This window comes from Hydra vulgaris, chromosome 11 (genome assembly GCF_038396675.1).
Source record: "Hydra vulgaris chromosome 11, alternate assembly HydraT2T_AEP".
In the NCBI taxonomy this organism is placed as follows: Eukaryota; Metazoa; Cnidaria; class Hydrozoa; order Anthoathecata; family Hydridae; genus Hydra; species Hydra vulgaris.
In genome coordinates this window covers 41907501-41935000 of record NC_088930.1, presented here as the reverse complement: position 1 = coordinate 41935000, position 27500 = coordinate 41907501, and the positions used below count along the sequence as shown (strand labels likewise).

Here is a 27500-nt window from a genome sequence, read left to right as displayed (position 1 = left end):
AGAAAAACCTAATATCTTTTAAAATTCAACCTAAAACCTTTAGAATCAAGCAGAGTACAAGGGAGCGTGGTTTTAAAGCAAAGAGCTTTAGAATATAGAGTCTTAGGTAGGAAAACTGAGAATGAAAGAGTGTGCTAAGAAATAATATGATAAAGCCAAAAGAAAAAAAAAACCTCAAATTTTAAAAAACTTTTGTGAAAACATAAAAACATTAAACAATAAAGAAACATAAATTTTAATGTTCAATTAAAAAAGTCTAACAACCTATAAAAATAAAATATGTAACATAAATAAGATACAAATTTATAAATAAGTTATAAGTAATGTTGTTGTTGTAATGTTGTTGTTCCAAAAGCTACATTTTGTTTTATACTTTTTTTTTTTTTTGTCAATTCACCTCCTCAAGGCCAAGAAGACCACTACAGATAAGGAGGCTACTTATTTGTGGTATAACCCTCTCTTAACTTTATAACTCCAAAACGCAAATCTTGACGAACTAGGCCACTGCACGGAGAAACGAGTTGAGCGCGGTACTACCAGGGACGTGGTGGGGATTGAACTCAGAACGTCTCGCTTATGAAGTGAGCGCTCTACCACTACACCACTACCGCAAATTAGTGCAGTTAAATAAGTCCCATACTTTTAAAGTTGTAAGGTCATATTTTGCATGCACTTTTCTATGCAGCTTTTTATAACTTTTTTATTTTAAATTTTGAACAAATTCATAATAAAATTTTATTTATTATTAAAGGGCTTAATCCTTAAAGGATGGATTGATATGCGAAGTTCAAAAGACCAGTATGTGAAAAAGTCTATCAAATACTTTGATGAAGTATTGAGTGGGTAGGTACTCTATTTGATTTTTAAGTATTAAGTACTCTATAGTTATTTTTTTATATTTAAAACTAAAATACATATCTATCTATCTATCTATCTATCTTTATATTTACATATATATATATATATAAAACTATACATATATATATATATATATATAAATTTATATATATATATATATATATATATATATATATATATATATATATATATATATATATATATATATATATATATATATATATATATATATATATATACAGGGTGGATGCTCGAAATCGGGACAATTTTAAATGTATATGAATATATATGAATGTATATATTCATATACATTCATATATATTTATATACATTCATATATGCACATATAAGTATATTTTTTTATATACTTTAATTAAAATTTTTATTTAACTGAATAAAATTTGCTATTTGACTAATTATTTAATTTAGCTCTGTAAAAGAAATTGATGCTCTGTTAGGAAAGGTATTTTATTTTAATTTGCATTATTATTTAATATTTCAGTGCCATTTATCATTTTTATTTACTAATTAAAGTTTTATTATACTAATATCATACTAATAAGTGGGGGCAAGTGGATATACATTTAATGAGAGGTAGTAACTGTCTGAAGCTGATATTCAACTGGGATCCTTATCAATTATATGTTTTTAAATTTAAGAAATTTAAATGTTTTTCAAAAATTGGTGTTATTTAAGAAACATTTTATTGAATATAATTTTTTCTTATTTAATAAAGTTTTATTTAACAAAACATTAATCAATTTAACTTTAGTTATCCATAATTGTTTTAAACTTGCCAAATAGACAAAATTATTAAATGATGCATTTATATTGATTTAAATTACATTGTCTAAATAACAAATCATTCTAATCTTAGAACAGTTAACTATAAATGACAGTTAACATTTTATAAGTAATCACAATAAAAATGAAAAAAAAAATAAAACATAAAATAAAAAAAAACAAAAAATAAAACCTTTCTAACCATGGTTTCTTTAGATATTTTTGATATTGTAAATTTTTAAAAAAATTTTAATTTATTTTATTTCAATTGCATTATAAATAATATTTTCTGAAAACCATTTTTTAATAGCTATCTATAAGGAGAAAATATCAATTACTTGACTGTAAAAAAAAAAAAAAGTATAATTTTTAAAAAATTATTTGGAAACCAACCAGTCAAATTAAAATATTTATTAAACAAGATTATTTATTGAAAATAGTTTTATTTTATTCATTGTATTTTAATTCATTATCAACATGTAACAGCTGTTTAAGTTCCAAACAAGATGGACAAAAAAAACATGATGAGTGTGACCAGGGATGTGCCATGAATCGAACTCAAAACTTTTTTTTTATGAAAAGAGCGCTCTACGACTACTGCCACTACTACTACTACTCTACTCTAGTGAGTTTTTAAAAATTAGTAACCTTATCATGTAATGTTAATTTAAACAAATTGGTTCTGTTAATTTAAACAAAAAACTAATGTTTTTTTTTAAGTAATAACGAAAAAAACATAATGTATTTTTTACCTGATAATTGTTTATACAATTTTTAGTATTAAACACATAGATATTTTTTACTTTATATTGTCAGACAAATATATAAGGGTCTGATATGATTCATTGAGCTCTGAATCATATGATCAATAATCACTTAAAAAATACAGTATATAAAATAAATTTGGTTACACAAAAATCAAATATCCTTACATAGCAAGGTAATCATCTCCTTAAGGGTACACTTAAGGACAGAGTGCATATAATGATATACTGTAACATAAAATAGATAAACAATCAGGTGTTGATGGCACTACTAAAAGTAGTACTTGTAAAAAAATAACTTAACTAAAAATTAAATAAAATTGGAAAAATAACAACAATGAATAAAACTACTTTAGGAAAAAAATCAATTCCAAAAACTTTAGCAATAGTGTTTATATACACACTATTGCTAAAGTTTGTACACTAAATTTATATTGCTAAACTTTGTACACTATCATAAGGGCCCAGTTGATTTTTTTATAGTTATAGAAGATGAAGGCTAAATTTAAAATATGTGTAAATATTAAATATGATGTAATATTAAATTTTTGATGTTTTAAGATATTTAAGAGTTTAAATATAAAAATTTAAACTCTTAAATATCTTAAAAAACTATGATTGAATATTGATTTGTAACTTTATATAAAAATTTATTTGTTTTGTAAGTATTTTTGATATTGTTTTATAGATTGAGTATTTGAAAATAAAAAATAATTTTACTGACGCATTGGAGCTTGTCAACCAGGTATATTTTGTCCAACGTTTGTTATATTTGACATCATTTTATGTAAATGGAACACAAATTTTATAACAAGTAAGTTATTTTACATCAATAAATAATATACAGGGGTTAGAACAAGTAGTATGGTAATAATGTAAAAAAAAAAAAAAAGAGGATAAAGAAAATGAATTAGGAATAATTAAAAAGTAATTGAATTAAATTAAATTAGGAATTTAATAAGAAATTAAAGAAGAAAATGAAATAGATTATTAGGAAGCAAAAGTAATGGTTGATATAACATTGATACACAGGTAGATATAACATAAATATTCATAAATGTGTAAAACACACATATATATAAAATAATACTTGTAAAAAGGGGTAGTGGTGCCTGTCTTAAAAATTTTGTGCAGACTGAGTCTTTGGTTGTACACTTCAAAAAAAAGTTTTCTAATTATGTATTTGATTAACTAGTTTTTAGATTCTTAAACAATAACTGAATTAATTCATATCGAATAAATATACAAAGGAACTGTTGAAGCCTCGATATTTCTTCAGGGTACACTTACAGGGTTTTAATTTTTTTTGATTTTAGCTCATTGTCATTTATCCAGACTTTTATCCCGGACTTGTCGAAAAAATGAAGATCCAACTAGCTCTACAAGACTGGGAACAGGTTTTGGAAACATCTGAAAGGTATTTTTGTGTAAAATTTATATAAAGTATTATATTTCAAATTACTAATAGATAGTATAGAGTAATTTCTATTAAGTCATTTTTAAAAGCAAAAGTAATTATTGGCTTAATGTTTTCATCAAAGATGATTTCTTACTTCTTAATTATATTTTTTAAATATTTTACATAGAGTATTTATTTTGGATAGCCAAAATATTGAGGCTTTGCATTTGGTAATTCTTGAGCTTGTTTCTCAAAAGTCTAATTATAATGAAGTTAGTTTTTTTTTTTTTAAACTGATTAAAAATATTAACTAAAAAAAAATAATTTGTTTTAAAAATATTTTACAAATGCTGTGCGTTTTTCAAACACTTTATTTTATGCTATATATAAGTTTTGTCATCTGTTGAATGTTTTCAGGCCATAGAAAAAATCACACGTCTAATCCAGGTTTTAGACAGGAGAGAACCTAAGAATCCTTTTTTGTATGCTTCATTTGGAAAGACTTATGCTCGAATGGTAAGTTTTTTTCTTTATTTAGAAAGATTACTTTTTTATTTATGAAAACCTTCAAAGAGATCTTTAATGGTTCTAAAAAAAATTATTTATAATGGTCATTAAAAAAATCAAATTTTTCACTCTTATTTAGTGTGGAAGAAACAAAAATGTATTAAACCAATCTTTAACTCTAATTGAACGTGCACGATCTTTATCACCAAGAAATGCAGATTTTTTTAATGAGGTAAGTGCATCAAATTACAACAAAAATCAATTTATTTTGCTGTAATAGAACTTTTTTAAATACAAATTCTATATTGTATGCTACATAGTTATTCTATAATTAGTCCATTCTGGAATTGCCGAGGGTCAGGTTTTGTTAAATAGAACATGTGTTGGGGATCAGAGAGATAATTTAATGTTAACAGTTCATAATTTTCATGTTTTTTATAGAAGGAGAAGAGGTTTAAAAAATTTTAATACAAAAAATGTTTTGAGCATTGAAAAAAGTTTTGATTAAAAGATCTAAATTTTGCCAGACCACTTTTGATAAATCACAGTAAACTTGTTTTACAAAGATGAATATAAATACTGGATCATATGACACTTAATTCACAAACTTAAAGATAGCAGGTTATGCGACTTAAAGATAGCAGGTTATGTGACTTAAAGATAGCAGATTATGTGACACTGTTTCACAAACAATTAAAATCTTGTTATATGCCAAATTTTATTGTTAAATGATTTACAGAGCACTATTTTCAACTTTTACTTTTTGATTACTTTGTATTTTTTTTTTTTGCATTACTTTTTATTACTACGTATTACTATGTATTATACGTATTACTACGTATTTACATATTATACAAATGTATTATACGTATTACTACGTATAATACGTATTTACTTTTTGATTACTTTGAACTTAACTACATTTTGAATTCTTAGTTTCTGGTGCTTTTACATTTTATTTTTTTTTTACTGCTTTTAACTTCCTATGTAGGCTTTGGGGTTCACTGCAATTAAAGATGGTTACTCTTTTTTTTTTTTTAAATTGTTGTAAAACAATCTCAATTCTTTAAAATCAAAAAAGGAGCCTTGGAGAAAAACTAGACCTTGATGAACAAGATTGTTGTGCAAAGAAGCAAGTTTAGCGCTATACTATTATGGATAATGGTGGGAGTTGAAATTGGAACTTCTAGTTTATGAAGTGAGGACTCAACCACTAAATCACTACCAGATAATTGTAGAGCATCCTAAGACTGATCCTTAAACCCCGGGTTTTTATTTTAACTTAAATTTTGGCAATTAAAGTTCAGCAGCTTCATTTCTTGTTTTTGTCCAGCTCCTAGTTTTAAACTTTCTAGTTCTGTTTCAAATTTTTATAACAGCTAATTTTTGCAGTTTTGTTTTAAAGCTTTAAAATTAAAGATGTGGGAGATTTTGACCTCACTGACCTAATACTTGCATGAAAACATCAACAAGATTTGGCTGTGGAAATTGAATGGTCTTGTGCCTTCAGCTCATCTGTGTTGAATGTTGTTGTGTTAAAGCAATGCCTAGGAACAAGTTCTTTTAGATCAAATTATTCAAAAAGTCTTGAAGTTGCATCAAATTATCAATTTCCTGTTCAATAGCCAAGTCCTAATACTTCTAGCAGGTGAGATAAGCCGTTTTGTCTCATAAAAGCGCAAACCTTGTTTACTACATTGTACCTATGTATTCTTAGATGATTCTTTAATACAAATAAATTATAATGAATTTTAGAGTGTCTTTAAACATAAAATTTTTGATGATGTTGTTGTTGGCTCCAAGAATAGTGACAAGTTTTTTCAGACAAAATTATTAGAGTGGTTTTGTCTGAAATTGAAAATAATTGAAATAAATTTTTTTATCAAGTACAAAGTATAAAAGCTAATCAAAAGTTAACTTCCTTAAGAATTGATTTTTAATTGCAATTAAGTGATTGCTTCTTGGGATTAAGCTCATTGCTTTGTTCTCATTTGATACAACATTTTGTCATTATTGTTTTAGTATTTTTGTTAACTTGCACTAGACTGTTCTTGTAGTGTTCTTTTCCAATCTTTAGCACCTTTTTTCTTTATCATCCTTTTTTTTCTCATCGTCCTTGCTTACTGTTTCCTTACTTAATTTTTCTAATTTTCTGACGATGATAAATTATAATTATTATTTGTACATCATATTGATATCCGTTTCAGAGATTTCATTTAGAATTGTATTCTACAAAAGTTAACTGTCTGATTTTTGACCTATCAAAATTATCAATTAACCAAAAAAGTTTAAAAATATAATGAAATTTTATAATCTTATTTTGACAAATAATTAACAATATTCTTAAATGTACTCAAGCAGCTTGTAAAAAAAAAAAATAATACTTGCACATCTTTTCCAAAAACATGGTTTTTTCAACATGGAGTATAAGAGGATAATTTATTAAACATTATTAAACATTAGTTAAATAGTAAATATCTTTGAAAAATAGTAAAGAATGTATTGTTGAGTTGAGCGACAGTGCAATCAATGAAAAAGAAATACAAGAATTTAAATTATATCAGAAACTATTTTGGCAACTTATCAACCAACTAAAAATAACTTATACTGACATCTGAACTTGAAAAAATTCAAGGTATATTTATTAGTGAATCAATTGTTTGCTATCAAGCAAGTAAAGTAGGGTTATTGGGTTGAGCTCTCAAAAGAAGCCATACATTAATAAGAATAATTGTCTTGAATACCTCATATTTGCAATAGAAATATTATAAAAGCTGTTTAGTTGGTGGGATATTATTGTTTGGTCCGAGAAATCAAATTTCAATCTGATGGATGAAAAATGTCGTGCAGAAGCTAATATAAAGAGTTTGACTTAAAGTTCACTGCTCTAACAGTCAAGAATCGAGGATCTTTTATGAGTTGTTTTGCAAAGGAAGGATTTGAAATATTGTGCATTTCAGATTGTACAAGATTTTTATTCTTAGCACTAAGAAGAAATCTGTTGCCAACAATAGAGCAACTATGTAAAGAAACATTTAAAAAACAAGGTGAATATTCTGTGATTTTGGTCTAACTTACATTCTGTGAGTTGGTCCAATTCTTAATATATTAAAAGTTTTAAAGATAAAAGTCTATACAAGCTAATACTAGACATATTCATGAACTTTGAGAAATAAATAAAATTTTATGTGGAGGAACAACTTTGATGCATTGAAAATCAGCCAGTTTGTTTCATTATGTGAAATATAATTTCAATAAAGAAAATGAAATCTCTAAATTATACTGACATTACAAAGTAATTATATTGTCATTAATTTATTTAATTAATTAGTCTGATTAGTTAATTCAGTCTGAGTAATAAAACAAAGAAATTTATGGCAGGTGATTTTGTACTATGGAGTACAAAAAGTACAAAAAGTGCGTAGCTTTATGTTTTTATATAAATTAATTACATTTCATTTTTAAACTATTATATTAGACTGGTTATCAACTTATGCTTCAAAATAACATTAAAGAAAGTTTAAAGGCTTATCAGCATGCAATGAAGATAGACGAATCTAGTGTTGCTGCATTAACTGGTATAGTTTAATACTAGTACTAAACTAATATAGTTGTGTTGTTTTATATCATTGTTATAGGATTTCTATGTGCCTAGTTTGGCTATATATTATGGGTAAGATATGGTACGATACTTTTGGTATGGGATTTTTTGGTAATTGTGTTTGTCTCTACTTGTCGAATTGTTTCATTATTTTAATAAAATATTCGCTTATCTAATAAACTAGTTTTAAGATGAGTTTTAATATTTCAATTTTGCTAATTGTTAAAACATCCAACTTTTTCTTTTATAAGTTATGAAATTTTATATACACACATGCTGAAAAATATATTTTGCATACAATTCAAAAACTTTATTTATGGCATTAAGTCTATAGGAAAAATTTCTTAATAAAAAATATGTCAAAAAATAAAATTTTATAATACAGCAACCTCTAGGCATTACCCAATTTTTTTGAAAATTTTGCCAAATGTTCATCTGATAATCTCTATTAAATGCACCACATAATATAAAGCTCATTATTTTTTAAGTTGATAAAATTTAAAGTTGATAACAGTGTGAAAAAAACATTATTTTTTAAAGATGCTAACCTCTAGATGACATTCAAAATTTTTAAAAATTTACAGATGTGTTTTTTGCCCATTATTTACCCTGTTACACAAGTAATGTAACTATTTTTGAAAAATTGTTGGGAGTGAAACACCCTAGTCTTCTATACCATAAATCCACCATAAATATATTTTTGGCATTATAACAAGAACCAATATAAATATAATATAAAGATACATATTTATAGTATAATATAAATATTATATTTTTGTTAATGACAAGGTATGTGAAATATTACAAAAAAATAAATAAATTGTATGCCCCTGAATGTAATGTTTTTACCCTAATAAATCTTAATGGTATATTAATAAATTAGTAGTAAAATGAAAATTGCAAACTGATAAAAGCTTTTGTTAATTAAAAATGACTTTATGGTTTGAATAATTTAAAATAAAATTTTATTAATTTAGATATTTTTTAAGTTTAAATTTATTATTATATTTTTCTTTATTTTTTTATCAGTCATTAGTATCAGTTGTATATTTTTTTATTTTATTAGTTATGGTAATGGGTGATGCGTAAGTTATCAGTTGAAATATAAACGTCAATAACTTATTTATAAATGAAAAAAAAACTATTATTGTATTTTTTGAAATAAAGTATTTATTTTTTAATAAAAATAAGTTATTTTTTAAATGAAAAAACACCACCATCTGCAATTGATCTCAATTTTGCTCTGACGCCTTTCATAACCAACTGTAGAAAATTTAAATTAATTTCTTGTAGTTTTTAATATAATTCGATTAATCAAAACTTGCTCTGTTGAAGCTTGCCAATCTCCCTTGTAAACCTTCTGCGCCAAATGTCCCCAAAAGTTTTCAATTGGTCATGCTTGAGGCACATTTGGAAGATTGGATTCTTTATCAAGTTAATAAACATATTGGTCCATCCAATTTAAAAAATGTTTAGAATAATGAGAACTTGCTAAACCTGGTCAAAATAAATAGGTAAAATCTCCATGATACTTGTGAATGAATGGAAGAAATTGTTTTTCTAAACATCCATCAATATAGATCGATGAATTAATTGCTACAGCTTTGAAGTGCAAAATAATGGCTAGGGCATACCATGGTCAGATATGACTAGCCACATTAATAATTTTTGGGGAAATTTCTCTTTTCCTATAAAATGAACATTTTCTGTGCATGTTTTTTTGTTGTTTGTGTAGTATCCAGAATTTCCAGGCATGTTGTCCCCTAAAAATAAAAGTATTTTTTTTTCATTGATGACCATAAGTGATTTTGTGTTATACAGTTGGTTAACTAGTTTCCTGCTTCTTTTCTTTGCCTTTAATTGTTGTTCTATAGTGTATTTTAGAATCTTTTCACATTTTCTATATTTAATATTAGTTTTTTTTAAATGACAACCAATTGTCAATTGATTTACACCAAATTTAATACCTATTTTTCTCTGACTGACCCCTTTTCAATTGTTGACAAGTCTCGTTAATTCTGATTTCTTTTCTCGAGTCCAGGATTTTTGACAACCAGGGTGCTTTCTATCAGTCAGAAAAAGATAGAACAGTTCCAAGTCTTTTTAGATTATCATATATTGTACTTTGTGCAAATCCCTCCTTTTCAAAATGATTTACAATTTCTTTTTTTTTATATTAGGTTTATTTGGTAACATGTAACCCAGTACAATCTTCTGGTAACATAACAACCCAGTACAATCATCTGGTACAATGTTCTCGTAACATGTAACCCAGTACAATCTGCTTCACATCCTGCTGCCTTGTTGAATACGCCATTTTAGGCAAAGGCTAGGAGATGCCAACTCCGACTTAAAACACCCCCTGCCTTGGGGCTCTTGGTTGAGTAAAGGCTAGAGATGGTGTCTCGATAAAAATACTCATCTTGGGCAGATGTTAAATGCACCCAGCTACTGTCTTGTAGAAGGCCTCCTAGGCAAAGACTTAAGGGGTAAACAGATTTTATCTGTTGACCAGCCTAGCACCCCTTCTTCATCTAATAAGGTGGTGCAGATGTGATTTTAATACATTGTTTCCAGTTTAGGATGTTGAATGCTGGCTCTTCTTGACTGAATGCATGGGTTTTGCTTGTGTTTTTATGACTAGGCAACTGATTTTATCGTCTCCTAATGAGGGTACAGCTCTAAAACTCAGTTTTATGGTTCTAAGGTCGGCTGGTAGTCAGGTTTCCCGAACTCTGTGGTAACTCTCAGAGAGGCTGTTTCCATCAACAGCTAAAAAATATCAAAGTATTAACAGTGCCATGTTGTGCATGGATGGTGTTCCTGTTTGTACTTTTGGTGTGCATTTGGAGGCCACATTTGGAGCCCTTTGTTTTGGCTTAAGGTTTATTAACAGTAATGAGGGAATTGCTTAGGCTATTAAACAGTGTACTGAGTACTGTCTATGCTTTGAGTTAAGTTCTTTAACAAATTCAAAAATGACTAAAGTACCAAAAACTATAAAACACAAAAAACCATCATTATCACCAAGTTCTTTAAACCTATCATTCACTAATATTCGCGGTCTTTGAAGTAACTTTTTTTCTGTTGAGTCTTATATTTTGCAAAGTTCACCAGACCTACTTGCTCTTTGTGAGACTAATTTGAGTTCAGCTGTCTCATCTTGTGATCTTAGTGTTAATGGTTATCTTCCTTTAATTTGTTAAGACTCCAATAGTCACATGCTTGGTTTGGGTATTTACATTCGTAAGAACTCACCCATTTGTCATGAAACCAGGTTTGAATCCACAGACTATTTTTTCATGTGCTTTCGTGTAGCACCACTTCACCCTATCGTCTTTCACTTTGTTCTATATCGCTCTCCTTCATCTCAAGACTGCTCTCTTTTTGATGTTATTTCTGATCAAATTGACCAAGCCCTCTCTCTTTACCTATCTGCCAATATTGTTGTTGTTGGTGACTTTAATGCTCATCACACTGAATGGCTTGGCTCTAGCGCCAGTGACTCTGGATGTGTTAAAGCCCACAACTTTAGCCTTTCTCAATCCCTAACTCAAATAGTCAACTTTCCAACTTGCTTTCCAGACAACCTGAATCATTTACCTTCTCTACTCGACTTATGTCTTGTTTCTGATCCTAATCAGTGTTCAGTTTCTTCACATTCACCCTTAGGTGCTTCTGATCACAGTTTGATCTCTCTAAAACTATTATCTTATTCTTCTTCATCATCTGAAACCACCTATCATCCTACCTCTTACAACTACCTTAAAGCTGACTGGGATTCTTTCCGTGATTTTCTTCGTGATAGCCCTTGGGTAAAAATCTTTCATCTTCCTGTTGACAAATGTGCTTCTTACATAACTTTATGGATTCAGGCTGGCATAGAATCTTTTATTCTCTCTCAACAATTCCAGGTCAAGCCTCACTCTTCTCCATGGTTTTCCTCACATTGTGCTGCTGCAGTTGCCAATCGAAACCATTACTTTTATATCAATCAGCAAAACAATTTTCCAGAAAGTAGACAGCTGTTTATTACTGCTAGAAACCATTGCAAAAGGTTTAGTCTAACGCCAAAGCTCGCTATTCTCAGGTCATGAAATCTCGTATTTCATCACAAAAATTAGGCTCTCATGACTTCTGGAGAATCTTTAATAGTATCAACAATAAAGGCAAATCTGTAATTCCACCTCTCTTGTGTGGTTCAGACTTTGTTACCTCACCTAAAGACAAAGCTGAATTGTTTGCTAAAAACTTTTCATCAATATCATCTCTTGATTCCACTAGTTGCGTTCTACCTGATATAGCCGTCAAACAGGTTGATCCATTGCTTGATATTTGTATCACTCCAGCTTCTGTATCTAAAGTGATTTCCTGCTTAGACTCTTCTACAGCTTGTGGCCCGGACAACATACCTGTTATAGTCTTGCAGAAGTGTTCTCCAGAGCTGTTGTCTATACCTTCAAACTATTCAACAAGTGCTTATCAGAGTCTTGTTTTCCAGCCTGCTGGAAAACAAGACTCTATTATGAATCTTTTAAGAATCTATATTGTTATCTCTATTTTCAAAAATTCTGGAGAGCGATCTAATTTGTCTAACTACCGTCCCATTAGCCTTCTTCCTATTATAAGCAAGGTTTTGGAATCTTTAATTAACAAATACTTAATCTCTCATCTTGAATCTAATAACTTACTTTCTGATCATCAATATGGATTTCGATCTTCTCGTTCTACAGCTGATTTGCTCGCTGTAATAACCAATAGGTTTTATCGTGCATTAGATAAAGGTGGGGAGATTAAGGCCATTGCTCTTGACATTTCTAAAGCTTTTGATAAAGTTTGGCATGCTGGTCTTCTCCATAAGCTTTCTTCTTATGGTGTATCTGGTAACACCTATAAGATTATTGAATCCTTCCTTTCCAATCGTAGTATAAAAGTTGTCCTTGATGGACAGCACTCTTCTTCTTATTCTGTAAATTTAGGGGTTCCTCAAGGTTCAATTCTTGGCCCTATACTCTTTTTAATTTAAATAAACAATCTTCCAGATATTCTCACATCTAAGGTGGCATTCTTGTCATGATAAGAAGCCAACACTCTCTGATTGCTTGAAGGGGGCATTTGAGCTTGAAAAGGATCTCACTTCTGCAACAGCATGGGGCTCACAGTGGCTGATGAACTTTAATTTAGATAAAACTCAATTTTTTTCAGCCAATTGTTATCACAATAATTTAGATCTCCCTATATTTATGAATGGTAATGTACTCGATGAGTCATCTATCCTTCACCTTCTAGGATTAACTCTTACTTCCTACCTTTCTTGGAAACCATATATCAAATCCGTTGCAAAATTAGCATTTGTTAAAGTTGCATCTCGTTATCAAGCTTGAGACTTTCTTATTCCGAATTCTATTCTCTGTTTCTATAAATCTCAAATCCACCTTGTATAGAATATTGTTGTCATATCTGGGGCGCATCTTTTAATGATGCCCTCTCTCTTTTAGACAAGGTGCAAAAATGCATTGTTAACATAGTCGGAACTGCTCTTGCAGCCAACCTCCAACCATTATCACATTGTCGTAATGTTGCTCCTCTTTCTCTTTTCTACAGATACTCTAATAGTCGCTGCTCTAAAGAGCTAGCGTCTCTTGTGCCATCTACAAAAATTTATTCTTGTGTTACTCGTCATTAAATTAAGTCTCATCCTTTTTCTGTGACTGTTCCTAAGTGCTCCAAAAACCCTTATTCGTCTAGTTTTTTTCCTCAAACATCAGTTCTTTGGAATTCGCTTCCTTTGTCTTGCTTTTCTGATTCATATAATTTGCAATCCTTTAAGTCGTCCATCAATTGTTATCTTGCTCTACAATCTTAATCTTTTCTCTTCCAGTAACTTTTAACTTTAATTAGTGGTTGCTTGCAGCCTTGTTGGAAGTGCAGATGTTAAAAAAAAAAGAAAAAAAAAATTTGCAAGAAATATTTTGAGTTGCTTTCAAAAAGATTCTTGATCAGCTACATTTAACCTCATTTTAAATAAATGTGTTTCAAACAATAAAGTTTATGTTTTATAGAATGTTTATGCTTATGCATAAATCCACAAAATCAAATTATTATTCTCAAATAATTAAATTCAGATTTGTCCTATAACTTCTGCATCAGTTGTTATACAAGTTATTGCATATGGCTTATTATATGAATTTTATATAACTTATATTATTTACATACATTGTACATATGTGATAACATGTAACTAATAACATATAACTTATATGGTACCTTTTTTTTTTTTAACTAATTCACTCTTAACAAGCAAGCAACTATTATTTAAGTTAAGGGTTAATTGAAAGCAAAGAACAGCCTAAATGAGGAAGAGAACAAATGACCTAAGACTTAAAAATTGTAAATTGTATGAGCCAGGAAAGCATGTATACATGTATATATGTATACATACATACATACATACATACATACATACATACATACATACATACATACATACATACATACATACATACATACATACATACAAACACACATACATACATACATACATACATACATACATACATACATACATACATACATACATACATACATACATACATACATACATACATACATACATACATACATACACACATGTTTATCCTGGTTTCATAAACTTTTTTAAAAAATGCTTTAACTTGATAATTTTTTTTTTTTTTTTGCACTATTAGTTAATTTAATAAACATAAAAGTATAAATAATTTAATAAAAATTTTGATTAAAATGTTTTAATAAAAATCACAAAAAAAATAAAAATGCTAAAGTGGGTAAAAGTACCTAAAAACTAATGTGAAGCCATTTATTTTTAGAAGGAAACAACCCAATGTTTCAACCCAAAACATAATCTTAAGAATATTGTATAAGTTAGTTGACTGAGTTAGAGAATGATCGAATATTGAATAGAATGATTTGGCTTCCCCAATCACCAGGCCTTTTTCCTTTAGGACTTTTATGGAATAAATTAAAAGTAATTTCAAAAAATAATGGTTAATAATGCAAAAAATGTGGAAAAAACTTATTAGTGAGTGGCATAAAATTGACTTTGATCTATTGGATTAGTTGTTATGTAGAATGCCAAAAATAATCATATTGTCCTTAGGGGTGATTAAAAAGGCAGTGAATTATAAAATAATCTAATTGGACTTTAGATTTATTTTTATGCAAACTATAATAACATATAATTCAAGTAGATTTTTTTTTCACTTTTTCTCCTAATAGTATTATATATATTGAAAAGTATGACCATTCAAATAATTTAGGACGTAAATCATCATACAATGGAATAAGCAAAATTGGATGTTCATGCATAAATTAACATAATTTAATATTTTTCAAAAAAATTATCAAACGAATAAAAAAGTGTTTTGAGTAGTTTGCCAACAGTAAACATTTTAGACAATAAATTTATAAAATGTATATTATTGATATCCCAGGAAAGTATCTAACTAGATAATAAATCTAACATAATAGGATTACAATCCAGTATTTATATTGACCTTATTTGATATTGACCTTATGTAAAACCTGATCCATTAATGTTGGTTTTGGAATTACACAAAAAAGTGCTTTGCTTGGGCATTATCGAAAAGTTAAAAGATAACTTTGAGAGAAACATTCAAATCAGAAATTTAACATTTCAATACAAATTACAAAAAAAAAAACATTTTAAGAATTGATTTAATCATTTTAAAAATGGTGAAAAATTGTAATACAGGTGAAAAATTGGTATTTTAAAAATGCTTTTAAAAAGTCAATAAAAAATTGCAGGCATATCAACTAGAAGTCGAAGTGTTAAACAATGAGTTATGTACTTTTGTGGGAAGTTAATCTATACTTTCCTAGCTTTCTTAATCTAGCCTAATATTTTCACAAGAAATTATTGTTTTGTTTTACACAGTACTGTAAAATTATAATAAAACAATTTTGTTTCATAAAAGTTAGTACAAATGAAGTTTTTATTTGTTTTGTAAAAACAGTATGAAATAAATGCATTCCAGAAAAATACTGTGCGAAATGGATTTTATTGGTTTTGTAAAAATGATCCTATTGTGTCAGACTTTGAGAAGACACAAGTAGCCACAGATGCTTAGTGTATAATACAATTTTAATTGTTTTTGAAAGGAATTATTCAGTGTCAGATACTAGAAAATGAACTTAGTGAAGCAGAACAACAACTTGAGTTTTTCAATGAAATACAAAGTTCAATCGGAAAGACACCTGTATGTTTTTTTTGTTTTTTTGTTTATTTCCAACTAAATTATTTTAAGTATCATATGAGGTATTGAATTGATATAAGTTGGAATTACAATAGTACATGTTACTGCTTTTGTTGACATAGGAAATTCTTTATCTCAGTGCTTTAATGGCAATGAAAAAAGGAAAGTCGTCTGAAGGAGTTTTGCAAACTTTGCAGGAAACTATAGAAGCCCATTTTTCTGTTTTGATGGTAAATAATTTTAACAATAAATCATTATTATTCTAAAAATGCAGATTGAAGTTTTCTTTTTCAATTATAATTATTTCTATTTTCAATTATAATTAATTCTAATTCAATTATAATTAAATATTATATTAATTCTAATTCAGTTATAATTAAATATTATATTAATTCTAATTCAGTTATAATTAAATGTTATATTAATTCTAATTCAGTTATAATTAAATATTATATTAATTCTAATTCAATTATAATTAAATATTATATTAATTCTAATTCAGTTATAATTAAATATTATATTAATTCTAATTCAATTATAATTAAATATTATATTAATTCTAATTCAGTTATAATTAAATATTATATTATAAATATACTCTTTTTCAGTTATGATTAATTCTAATTCAATTATAAATAAATATTATATTAAGAGCATTATATAGTGAAAATATTGTTTATTCTTATTAATTTTTTGTTTTATTATACTTCTCAGTGTTGTATTTTTAGTTTTATTTCTTTTGGTTCCATATAGCATGCTATTGATTGCATGTGACTTCCAATTGATTTATTGTGCTTTAATTAATAAAATCTTTTGAAATCTTCTGCATTTTTTTTCTTCTGCATTTTTTTCACACATACAAAAAAAACATATTGTATTTTTGTATATCTTACTGATTCACTAAAAAATGACAGCCTAGATACTAAAGCCAAAACTGAAACCATGTTTTTTTCAAACAAAAATTTGTTTGTGTTAATGTTTTTTAATGTTAACAAAATGCACAATAAAATAAAATATATTTAAATGAATCGAATAAACTAGTTTATTATCAATGCTTATTGATTATGTAACAATATAAAACATCTTACAAGTTACTTTAATTTCATATACCCTTTTATTTTAATGTTTTTTTTTATTATTATATTTTGTTCCCTAAAACATTAAAACACAAGACAGAAGCTTGTAAGCTTCATTATTTTACAATGTTAGCAATCAAAACTGAAGATGTTTATAATAAAAGTTATAAAAAAATATATAAATATATAAAAAATAAATAAATATGTTAAAAAAAAAATTTGAAGTATTCACTATTTTTTACTAAGTAGATTGTGCAGGAAGGTTGTCAGGTTTGCTATTTTTAAGGAAAGATGATTTAAATCTGGTGGATTGTGATACCATAAAGAGGCTGCTCATTTAATAATGTTATAAAAAAACTACTCACTTCATACCATTATAATTTTAAAAAGGTTTTTGATTAGTTTTTTTTAGCAGGTAAAACTGTAGTTTTTTTGTTTGTAAATAAAAAAAAACAGCGACCATTATTTAGGTATGCAGCTGAGCAATTATAAGCTAGTTGTTATAGTCGCTGCTAAGAAATTATAGATTAGTGGTTCTAGTTGATTATTGAAATATAAAAAAACATTTTAAGTATTGAATTACCTCACTTTGGACAATTACAAAATGAATAAAGTACATATAAATACAAAATTTTTTAAATTTGTTTTATGTTTATAGGGTTTAACACTAAGTACTAAGTACTTTGAGCTATTGAACCCAGACTTCCTACTCCAGATTGTTGATATGCTTATGTTGTATGCACCATCAGAAGTAACTTAATTATAATTTTGATATGAGAATTAACTGACTTGTTTATTTAATTTATTTTAAATTTAATTATATAATTGATGTTATAATTTTATTTTTAATCAAATTATTTAATTAAGTCTGATTTATTTTTAATCTATTTTTAATCTGTAGCCTTCAGGAAAATCACAAATGAATAATCCGATACTTAAAAAATGCTCTTTGATTTTGGATCCAATTGTGAAAACAGTTCCTGGTCTAATACAAGCTCTTTATTTGTTGGCAAATGTCAAATATATAGCTGGTAATTTTATATATATAATTACATATAATTACATATGGCAAATACATATTAATTACATTTAATTATATATGGCAATTATAATATTATTATAATTACTTAATTACTTTGTGCATTATTTTTTTGTTGTTGTTTTAGGAGACACTGATTATGCAAAAGTGATGTTGCAACAATGTTTAGAGCGTGACTCAACTTTTGTAAATGCACATATTCTAATGGCTCAGGTTTGTGGTTCAATGAATTTTAGAAAAAAGAGTTTTTCATCATTTTTATATATTCTTTAAAGATATAAAAACTACAAAATTCTGAAAATAAATTTAATAAAATATATTTTTACAACATTTTTAAGAAAAATTTTTGTAAGTTTTTGTGAAGTTAAAAATTATTTTTATGATTTAAAACTTAAAAGCGATTACATATTATTATTTGAGTTTCTAAAGAAGTTAAGAATTTTTATCATTATATGTTTTAAAAGTGTATAGATGAGAGAAATATAGATATTATTTTAAAAGTGTATAAATGAGAGAAATATATATAATAATAAGTGGTTTGATATTGTTTCTTATCATATTCTTATGTTTAATTTGATGCTTAATAGTGTCACTAAAATTTGTTTTTTTATCTTATATCTTTAATTTTATTTTTAATATTATATCTTATAATATTATTTCTTGTTTCCTTTTAGATCTACTTACAGTGCAACAACTACAGCGCTTGTGAGGCTTCACTTGAAAATGGGCTCAGTTTTAACTTTGAAGTAAAAAATAGTCCAATATACCATATCATCAAAGCAAAAATATTTAAAAAAAATAATAATTTAGATGACGCTTTAAAAACATTAGTGACAGCAATGAATATTCCTGGAGTTAAAAAAGCAGGTGTTTATAAATAATTGTGCTAAATTTAAATAAATGGTGGAATAAATAAAGTTAAAATATAAAAAAATAAATTTAAATCACTTTATTATTAATTTGTTTGTATGTATTTGCTTAAATATGGGGGATCATAATGAAGTAGATTAACCTATTTTGTTGTTAAAATTTTTTTCTATTCAGCCTCTGCTGGTGCAAAGGTCAACTATAATGTTTCTTCCAGTAATCGTGTGGCTGTATATTTAGAGCTAGCTGATTTGCAGCGACTTCTTGGCATGCAAGTATGTGTTTTTTTTTTAATAATATTTTTTGATATATTTTTTTGTTTCTTATTTAAAAATATTAAGTTATATTGTTTTGTTGTTGTTGGATTTTGTTATACTTCAAATGTCTAGTTTTATTTTGGGTGTCTTGTTGTTTTTTTTTGAAGTTTCTTTTGTGTGTGTGTGTGTGTGTGTGTGTGTGTGTGTGTGTGTGTGTGTGTCTTTGTTTATTTATGTCTTGTTGTATTTTGGGCATCTTATTGTATTTTAAGTGTCTTGTGGTTTGAATATCTTGTTGTATTTTGGGTGTTTTTTATGTCTAGTTATTTTTCTATAAACAAGTATAAGTTTAAAGCATTTATTTTTATTTGAAAAAAAAAGTTTAATTGAATAAGATTAAGTAATTATTTGAAGGTCAACTTTAGTTCAAAAATATAATTGTTTAAATACAATATTTTTAATACAATATTTGTATTATAAATGTTGTATTTAAATATAATACAATTATTGTATAATAAATGCAATACAAATATTATATTATAAATACAATTATTGTATTTTAATACAATACAATTATTAAAGTTAGATTTCGTCTAACAAATTAGTTCTAGCAAGGCTAAATTTGTTAGAATCTTAAACTTCAATAGTCTTTTTTAAAACTTTCCAATCCTTACGCACAATCCTGACACTTTTAAAATTAAAATGTTTGTACATTCTATACATGAATAGATTACATGTTTATAATAAAAAATGAGTTGAATATTTTTTACAATTGTTTTAGTATCGTTATCTTAAAGAGCACCATTAAAGTGTACCTAAATGACATTATTAAATAAAATGATTTAATGAAAAAATGGTTTTATGTTTTAATGGATTGATTTTTTTCTTGATTTTTTTTTATAATTAATGACAAATAGCATGAAGCTACAAAAACAATTCAAGATGCTATGAATGAGTTTTCTGGAACTCCTGAAGAAATCAAGTAATAATTACTGTTTGATATGACATGTTTTTATTTATCACAATGTATGTTCAGGTTTTATATATAGAGGCTTTTGTTATGGGCTAATTTGAAGGGAGGGGTAGATAACAATCTGTTCTTAATAATGTTTAAAAATGTTGTTGGTTTTTTTTATTTGTTTTTTTTTCTTAAATTTTTTAAGTTAAAAAATGGTTTGTCATAGAATTCTCTACAAAAAAAAAAAATAATAATTTTAAATGTAATTGTATATTTAACAAAAGTTTCTAATCTGACATCAAGTTTTTGTACTTTATTTTTAAGTATTAACAGTAACTGAAGTAAACAATAACTGTTAACCAATTAACCACAAAACCATCTAACAGCATTGAACAAAAAAATGTTTATTGAGGTGTAAAGTTAAAAAAAAAATCCTCCAGTTTTGTGATTGTTTTTTAATTATCCTAACTAAAATTAGTGTTAACATATAAATGAAAATAAGTTTTTATCAAAGAACAAAAGTTTGACAATTCATGATAAATGGTAAACTTGGTATTTAGCAATGAATAATATCTGAATATACTTGGTATTTAGCAATGAATATACTTGGTATTTAGCAATGAATAATATCTAGGATTTTTAAAACGTGTTTTTTTTCAATGCCTCGGGAAATTTTTAGATCTATAAACGATTTGTTATTATGTAAATTTTGCAAAAATTGAAAACAAATTAAAATTTAAAGTTTAAAGTTTATTTTCAAGTAACAAATATATAAAATTATATAAATATATAAAAATATATAAAATGGTTCTAATCAGTAGTTAATAAGGATATTAATTAAAAGTTTTTTTAGGTTTAGAAATTTTTTTCAAAATTTAAACTTTAACAAAATTCGTATTTTATAAAAGTTTATTTATAATAGAAATTATATACAATACAGGTATTTGATATCATGATTGTATTGATTATTTTTTTGTTTTGCTTTTAATATTAGGGTGACACTAGCCAATGCTGATTTTGCTGTTTTGCGTGGAGATATTGATCAGGCATTAACATTAATGCGACAAATTGAACCAGAACAAAGGTTTTTTTGATATATATATATATAAATTAATATATTTATATAAATTAATTTTAAATTTAATCATATTTAATACATGTTACAATAATAATTCACTAAATGAATATATAAATTTTTATCCTTACTTAATTCTTTTAAATAAATAAAATCTTTTATAATTTTCATTTATATTTATATTTTTATTCTTTTTTATTCTTCTATTTTTATGGTTTTTATTTTCTATATTTGATGGTTTTTTCTTTTTTTCATTTTTTTCTATTATCCATCCACGTATGAATATTTTTTTTAATTAGCTGTGTAAAAATATTTCTTTCTATTGTGAAAATATTTCTCTTTATTAGCCATATAAAAATAATACTTTCTATTAATTAGGTTAAAATATTTCTTTCTATTTGCCACATGTGAAAATATTTAAAATAAAAAGCAAAAAAACAAAACCAAAAATAATAACCAAAGTTATGTTAGTGTATGAAAACACTTGGACTGCTTAACTGAATAAAATGATGATCTTATCAATCATTTTATATATACTTTATATATTCATTTATTTTTTATATTTATTTTTTAAGGTAATACTAAATATTTTATATATTCATTTATTTTTTATATTTATTTTTTAAGGTAATACTAAATAAAGATAAAAGTTTTTATTGTAAATCTAAACATATCAGTATATTTCTTTGAAACTGTTTTTAAGGAAGATAAATGTACTATGAGTTTTACCCCCTCATTCACTAAATATGAGTTATACCCCCTCATTCACTAAGTATGGGTTTTACCTCCTCATGCACTATCTAAACATAGTTTTTCATATTTAAGCCTAGGTTTATGGTTTATTGTTGTCAATGCAGTAAAAAATCAGCCAGAACAACCTGCTGATTTTTTTAAACCAAAATAATAGTAATTTCCAACACATATTTTTACATATTTCTTGAAGTTACTTGACAGTGACACAACTATTTTTGGCATATTTAAATTGTGTTAAAATGTTCAGAAAACTTTCTGACTAAAATCTAAAAGTCAACTAGTTTGCATTTTAAGCCATCAATATTGCTTTCAATATTAATACCTTAAAAATTGTCAAGCTTGTTAACTTATAAAGGTCTGTCTATGAAACATGTTTATGTATCACAATAACTCTCTGAACTTCATTTAAATTCTTCAGTTGAGACCCAATAAATCAGAAATAGTAGATTCTTGCTGTTTCTCTGCTCAGCAATCTTGTTTAACAAGGCAGCAACCTTGTTTAACAAGGCTGGAACCTTGAGGATTATAAAAAGGTTTTTAAAAAAAAGGAATCTACAACATTTTGGAAGTTTATAAATTCTCCATATCATTTAAGTATCATGTTACATGCATGTAAACAATAAACAAAACTGGGTGTTTGTATCAACTTTTGTTTAATTTTTCATTGATGCTAAATTTATGTTTCATAATTTATTAGTTACTATCTTCAAGCTAGAGAAAAGATGGCAAATGTTTATTTAAAGCACAGAAAAGATAAAAAACTATTCATAAGCGTTTATAGGTAACTTTTATTAAATGTGTAATTTTATTATATAAAGTAGTGTGCAACCAAAAATGAAATTTATAACTTTACGTGATTCAACAATAAAAATGAATTTTATTTTTAATTTATTTTTTTGAATAGTCAACAACTTTACCAGTAACAATTTTTCCAAGATCAACACAAATTCTTTTATTGAAAAGTGCAATTTGCAGTATAGGTAAGAAATCTTACCTATACTGCAAAGTGCTTAGTACTTTCCAGCAAAGTTGAGAATAAAAAGATATCTTTTATAAAAAAATGTTATGATTTTTTTTAGAGAGCTTGTTGATAAGAAACCAAATACGGAGTCTTTTCTACTATTAGGAGATGCATACATGAGCATTCAAGAGGTAAAGTATTTATCTAATAGTATAGTTTTGAAAAAAAATTTAGTTTTTTTCAGTTCTAGTTGTTATAGTTATTAAAACTACAAATGTTAATTTTTTATATATAAGTCTTGATAAAAAATTTTAGCATATGCTAAGGTTGACGTGGCGCCATATTTGATATTTTCTATTATTTTTTCTTATTGCTATTTTCACACACCTTTTTCTATTCTCTCTAAATCTATTATTTGTCTTTGTATGAAATACTATTGTCATTTAGGTTAGGTCTTTTAATAGTTCTATTTCTTTTTAGAAAGGTTATAGGTCAAGTTATTGTTAGTATTAGTACTTAATATTATTTGTATATTACTTCTTATTCTTTATTTTTTAAATTTTGAACAGCCTGAAAAAGCTATAAACGTTTATGAGGCAGCATTAAAAAAAAATCCTCGTGATATCCATCTTGCAAGCAAAATTGGTCATGCTCTTATTAAAACACATCAATATTCTAAGGTGGGTTAATATTTAAATAAAAAACTATAAGATATTGAAATCATAAAATTAAAAATACAATAAATTTTTGATAAATTGTCAAAAAAAGTATCAATTTATACATTAAGCTAACAAAATATATATATATGTATATATACAGGGTGCGGAAAAAGTTCCCGTACAAAAGTATAATTTTAAAAAATTATCTCTATGGTGTTTTTTTTCAGTATATAGTGTGTTTTTAGTATTCTTTTGTATTCCTTCGTATTCTTTTAGTATTATTTTGTTTTAAATTAAAGTGTAATTTGTTTCTCGACTTGTACAGGAACTTTTGCTGCTTTTGTTGTTTATATTTTTGTACGGGAACTTTTTCCGCACCCTGTATATATGTATATGTATATATATATATATATATATATATATATATATATATATATATATATATATATATATATATATATATATGTATATGTATATATATATAATATATATATGTATATGTATATAAATACCGTGCATTGAGATATGTCAATGTCTTTTCTTTTTATTTGCTTGGTTAGCAGATTTACTGGGATTTTTCTGTTCTCTAAGCATATATCTCAAATTTTTCTGTTAGTTCTAAAATTTGTGATTTTTTTCTACAACAAGCTCCTTTTTGAGCTAGTTGCAAATGAACTCCCAAGTCAAATTTTTACTTTACTCTCTTTATTATGCTTTGAGAAATTTCGAAAGTATCTGCTATTTTATACTTAAACTTGTCAATATTATTAAATAATCTGCAAGTTTCTTCCAACTTATGTAAAGAGATATCAGAAGTCTTCCCCATAGCTAAAAATATAAGCAAAAAACGTTAGGTTATGTGATTATTAACAGACAAAAAAATAAAAGATGTTTATGATCACATAGTTAAAATGCAAAAACATTTAAAACAAAACAAGTAACATAAGTATACCTTTTTAAAGAAAGGTAATCTTTTTTACACTTAAACTTTAGAAAAAAAAAACTTTTGCAAATTGTATATTTGCATAATCAAAAGAATTTTGTTAGAATTTGAGTAAGTCTGATAATATGGGAAGCCACAGTATGTATATATATATATATATATATATGTGTGTGTATGTGTGTATAAAATATAGAGTATATACAAATATAGAGTATAATAATACTCTATATATGTGTTATAAGGAACATATTCAAGAGCTAAAGAATAAAAAAACTTTTAAAAGAACTATTTTAAAATTTAAACATTTTTTTTAATTTTAGGCTATTAGTTATTATGAAGCAGCACTAAAATCTGGAGGCCAGTCTTTTTTAAGGTAAGTGCAATGTGGCAGTGACAGTCTTTCTTAAGGTAGATGCAATGTGGCAGTGATAGTCTTATGATCGTATCAAATGACTATGTGATTAAATGATTAATTGGGTATATTTATAAAATCACTGTTATCTTTGATTTTAACTTTACTTAGTTTTTATCACTAAGCGAAAGTTAGTTTATCAATAGTCATATGTTTTTAAGATTTATTATTATTGTATATTTTAAGTTAATGTAACTACTATATTTTATTTATATATATTCTTTTAGATTTGATTTAGCTGAGTTGCATATGAAGCTTAAAAACTATGACAAAGCAGTGAGGATATTGAAGCAAAACCTTAAGGAAGATGACTCTTGTAAAAATATTTCAAAGTTATATTATACCACTAAGTTTTTGTGCATAGTTTTTGTATGTTCATACTGCATATTCAATGTTGCATTTTTTTTGATTAAAGAATCTTACTTGTTTTTTTTAAATATTATTTTAAAAAACATGTATTTCAAATTCCATGGCCTTGAAATAAAATTTTTTGTGTTAAATCTGCCTTGAACCTTTTTTGCTAGCATTTTAAGCTTATTTTGGAATTTTTTTAACCCTTCCAGTCCCTGTGGCCTGCTATGCGGGTCATGACATTTTTTACGTAATATAACTACGCTAAAAACGGGATTTGATTATATGACTAAGGCTAAGAAAAAGTAGATTTAAAAAAAAAATAGTCTGGCTGCCATTTTTCTGACAAACAAAACAAGGTCTCATTTGTGAAATTCTGACAAATATTTTTTATTTTATAGTTTTTCAATTGATGATAACATTTCACTTACAATTGTTTTGTTGTTTTTTGTCTGGGAATAAAAGGGTTAAGTTTCTAGTAATCTCTGATAGTCCCAAGGTGAGCTGCAAATCCAAAAATTACTTTTTCTTATATTTAAAAAAAAAATAGATTAAAAATTTTAAAATATTTGTATTGCAATACCCAAAAAACAAAAAAACAAATATTTAATTTTAGTAAAAGTTACTTTTTTCAAAATTCAAAAGAGAGCCAATAAAAAAAAGATTTTTTTATGGGCTTCCTTTTGAGTCCTTTGTTAATCATACCCTGCGTTAAAATTTTTTTTACTAACAGTTCTGGAATGACCACATTGCAATTAACTAGAAACAAAGAATTAAAAATTTTGATCAACAAGTGAATTTATGATCTTGTGCACTCTAATAGAGAAAAAAGTATATATATATATATTTAGATATTTTTAACATTTAGCTGATGATTTGTCAAAATTATTTGATGAAGCAAAATGTGCTTACTTGCTAGCACAAATTGCTTTTGTTGCATCCAAAACTAATGAAAGTGAAGAAATTATTCAAGGCTTCTTACGAGCACGTGATTTACAGGGAAGGTATATATTTTCATAATGTTATTTACATTCTAAACATTTCATATTTTACAAATAAAATAACTTTTTTTTTCACAAAAAACTAAAAAAAAAAATTTTCTTTAGTTAAGTTTAGTTCACATGAAATAATGTTTTACACCTTTTAAAGTTATATTTTCACAAATTTTAGTAAGATAAAATAAAATTAAGGTTTTGAAAACTCAGGGCACTCAAGGAGCTGATTACTATTTTTACGTAATTTTTGTGATGATAACAGGTGGTTACATAATAGGTGGGTTAACAGTGAATTTGAGTGCTATTTTTCAATGCTTATGACAAAGAAGAAAAAGTTTGTGTAAATTTGATGCATCTGAAAATTAGCTCAATTTATATCACAATGAAATTAATGCTGTTAATTTATTTATAAGGCTGTTTAATGTTTGCTTGAAGCTTTATTTTTTCTTCTGTTAAGCTTTGTTTAAGCTAGGTCTTGGAGAGGTGAATTTAAAAAAAAAAAAAAAAAAAAGCTGTTGTTGTAAAGCTGTGTTGTTTAAGCTTTGAATAGAAAAGTTAAATGAATTTAAAATCAAAAAGTTTCAATAAGACTTATTTGATTTTTGGTAAACATTATGTAAACTAAGTAAAATTTTAATTTAAACAATGAAGAACTTAGACTCTATTGTATTGCTAGAGCAAACAATGAAGAATATAGATTTTATTGTTAGAACAAACAACAAACAAATTAGGTTTTACTGTATTTTTAGAACAAACAACAAAGAACTTAGGTTTTACTGTATTGTTTTAACAAACAAAAAACTTAGATATTACTGTATTTTTAGAAGTATTAATACGTTACTTAAAAAAAATTATAAAGGTTTAAATTTAGTGTTACTAAAATTATTTTTTTTGAAAAATAATGTTGTTTGAGCTGAAATTAAGACCTTATTTGAACTATCCAGTCATAATTTGTGACAATTTTTCTTTATTTCAGAGTTATAAAGCGTG

The 27500-nt window shown here is 26.0% G+C and overlaps 1 protein-coding gene across 1 annotated transcript in view; it reads left to right on the top strand.

Annotated features, from left to right (window-relative positions):
- Window positions 1-27500, top strand: part of LOC101238194 (tetratricopeptide repeat protein 21B) — a 59656-nt gene that overhangs the window by 7272 nt on the left and 24884 nt on the right. The window contains exons 4-27 of the mRNA XM_065808875.1: window positions 752-843; window positions 1288-1321; window positions 3094-3150; window positions 3722-3822; window positions 3992-4076; window positions 4222-4320; window positions 4451-4543; window positions 7790-7889; window positions 16070-16167; window positions 16287-16394; window positions 17899-17991; window positions 18142-18271; window positions 18407-18492; window positions 18954-19146; window positions 19324-19421; window positions 20321-20385; window positions 21356-21445; window positions 22887-22970; window positions 23269-23341; window positions 23720-23830; window positions 25073-25125; window positions 25392-25480; window positions 26384-26519; window positions 27487-27500. The exon at window positions 27487-27500 is cut by the window's right edge and continues 52 nt beyond it. Coding sequence (XP_065664947.1) covers window positions 752-843; window positions 1288-1321; window positions 3094-3150; window positions 3722-3822; window positions 3992-4076; window positions 4222-4320; window positions 4451-4543; window positions 7790-7889; window positions 16070-16167; window positions 16287-16394; window positions 17899-17991; window positions 18142-18271; window positions 18407-18492; window positions 18954-19146; window positions 19324-19421; window positions 20321-20385; window positions 21356-21445; window positions 22887-22970; window positions 23269-23341; window positions 23720-23830; window positions 25073-25125; window positions 25392-25480; window positions 26384-26519; window positions 27487-27500 — 2182 coding nt within the window. The remainder of the gene's footprint in view (window positions 1-751; window positions 844-1287; window positions 1322-3093; window positions 3151-3721; window positions 3823-3991; window positions 4077-4221; window positions 4321-4450; window positions 4544-7789; window positions 7890-16069; window positions 16168-16286; window positions 16395-17898; window positions 17992-18141; window positions 18272-18406; window positions 18493-18953; window positions 19147-19323; window positions 19422-20320; window positions 20386-21355; window positions 21446-22886; window positions 22971-23268; window positions 23342-23719; window positions 23831-25072; window positions 25126-25391; window positions 25481-26383; window positions 26520-27486) is intronic.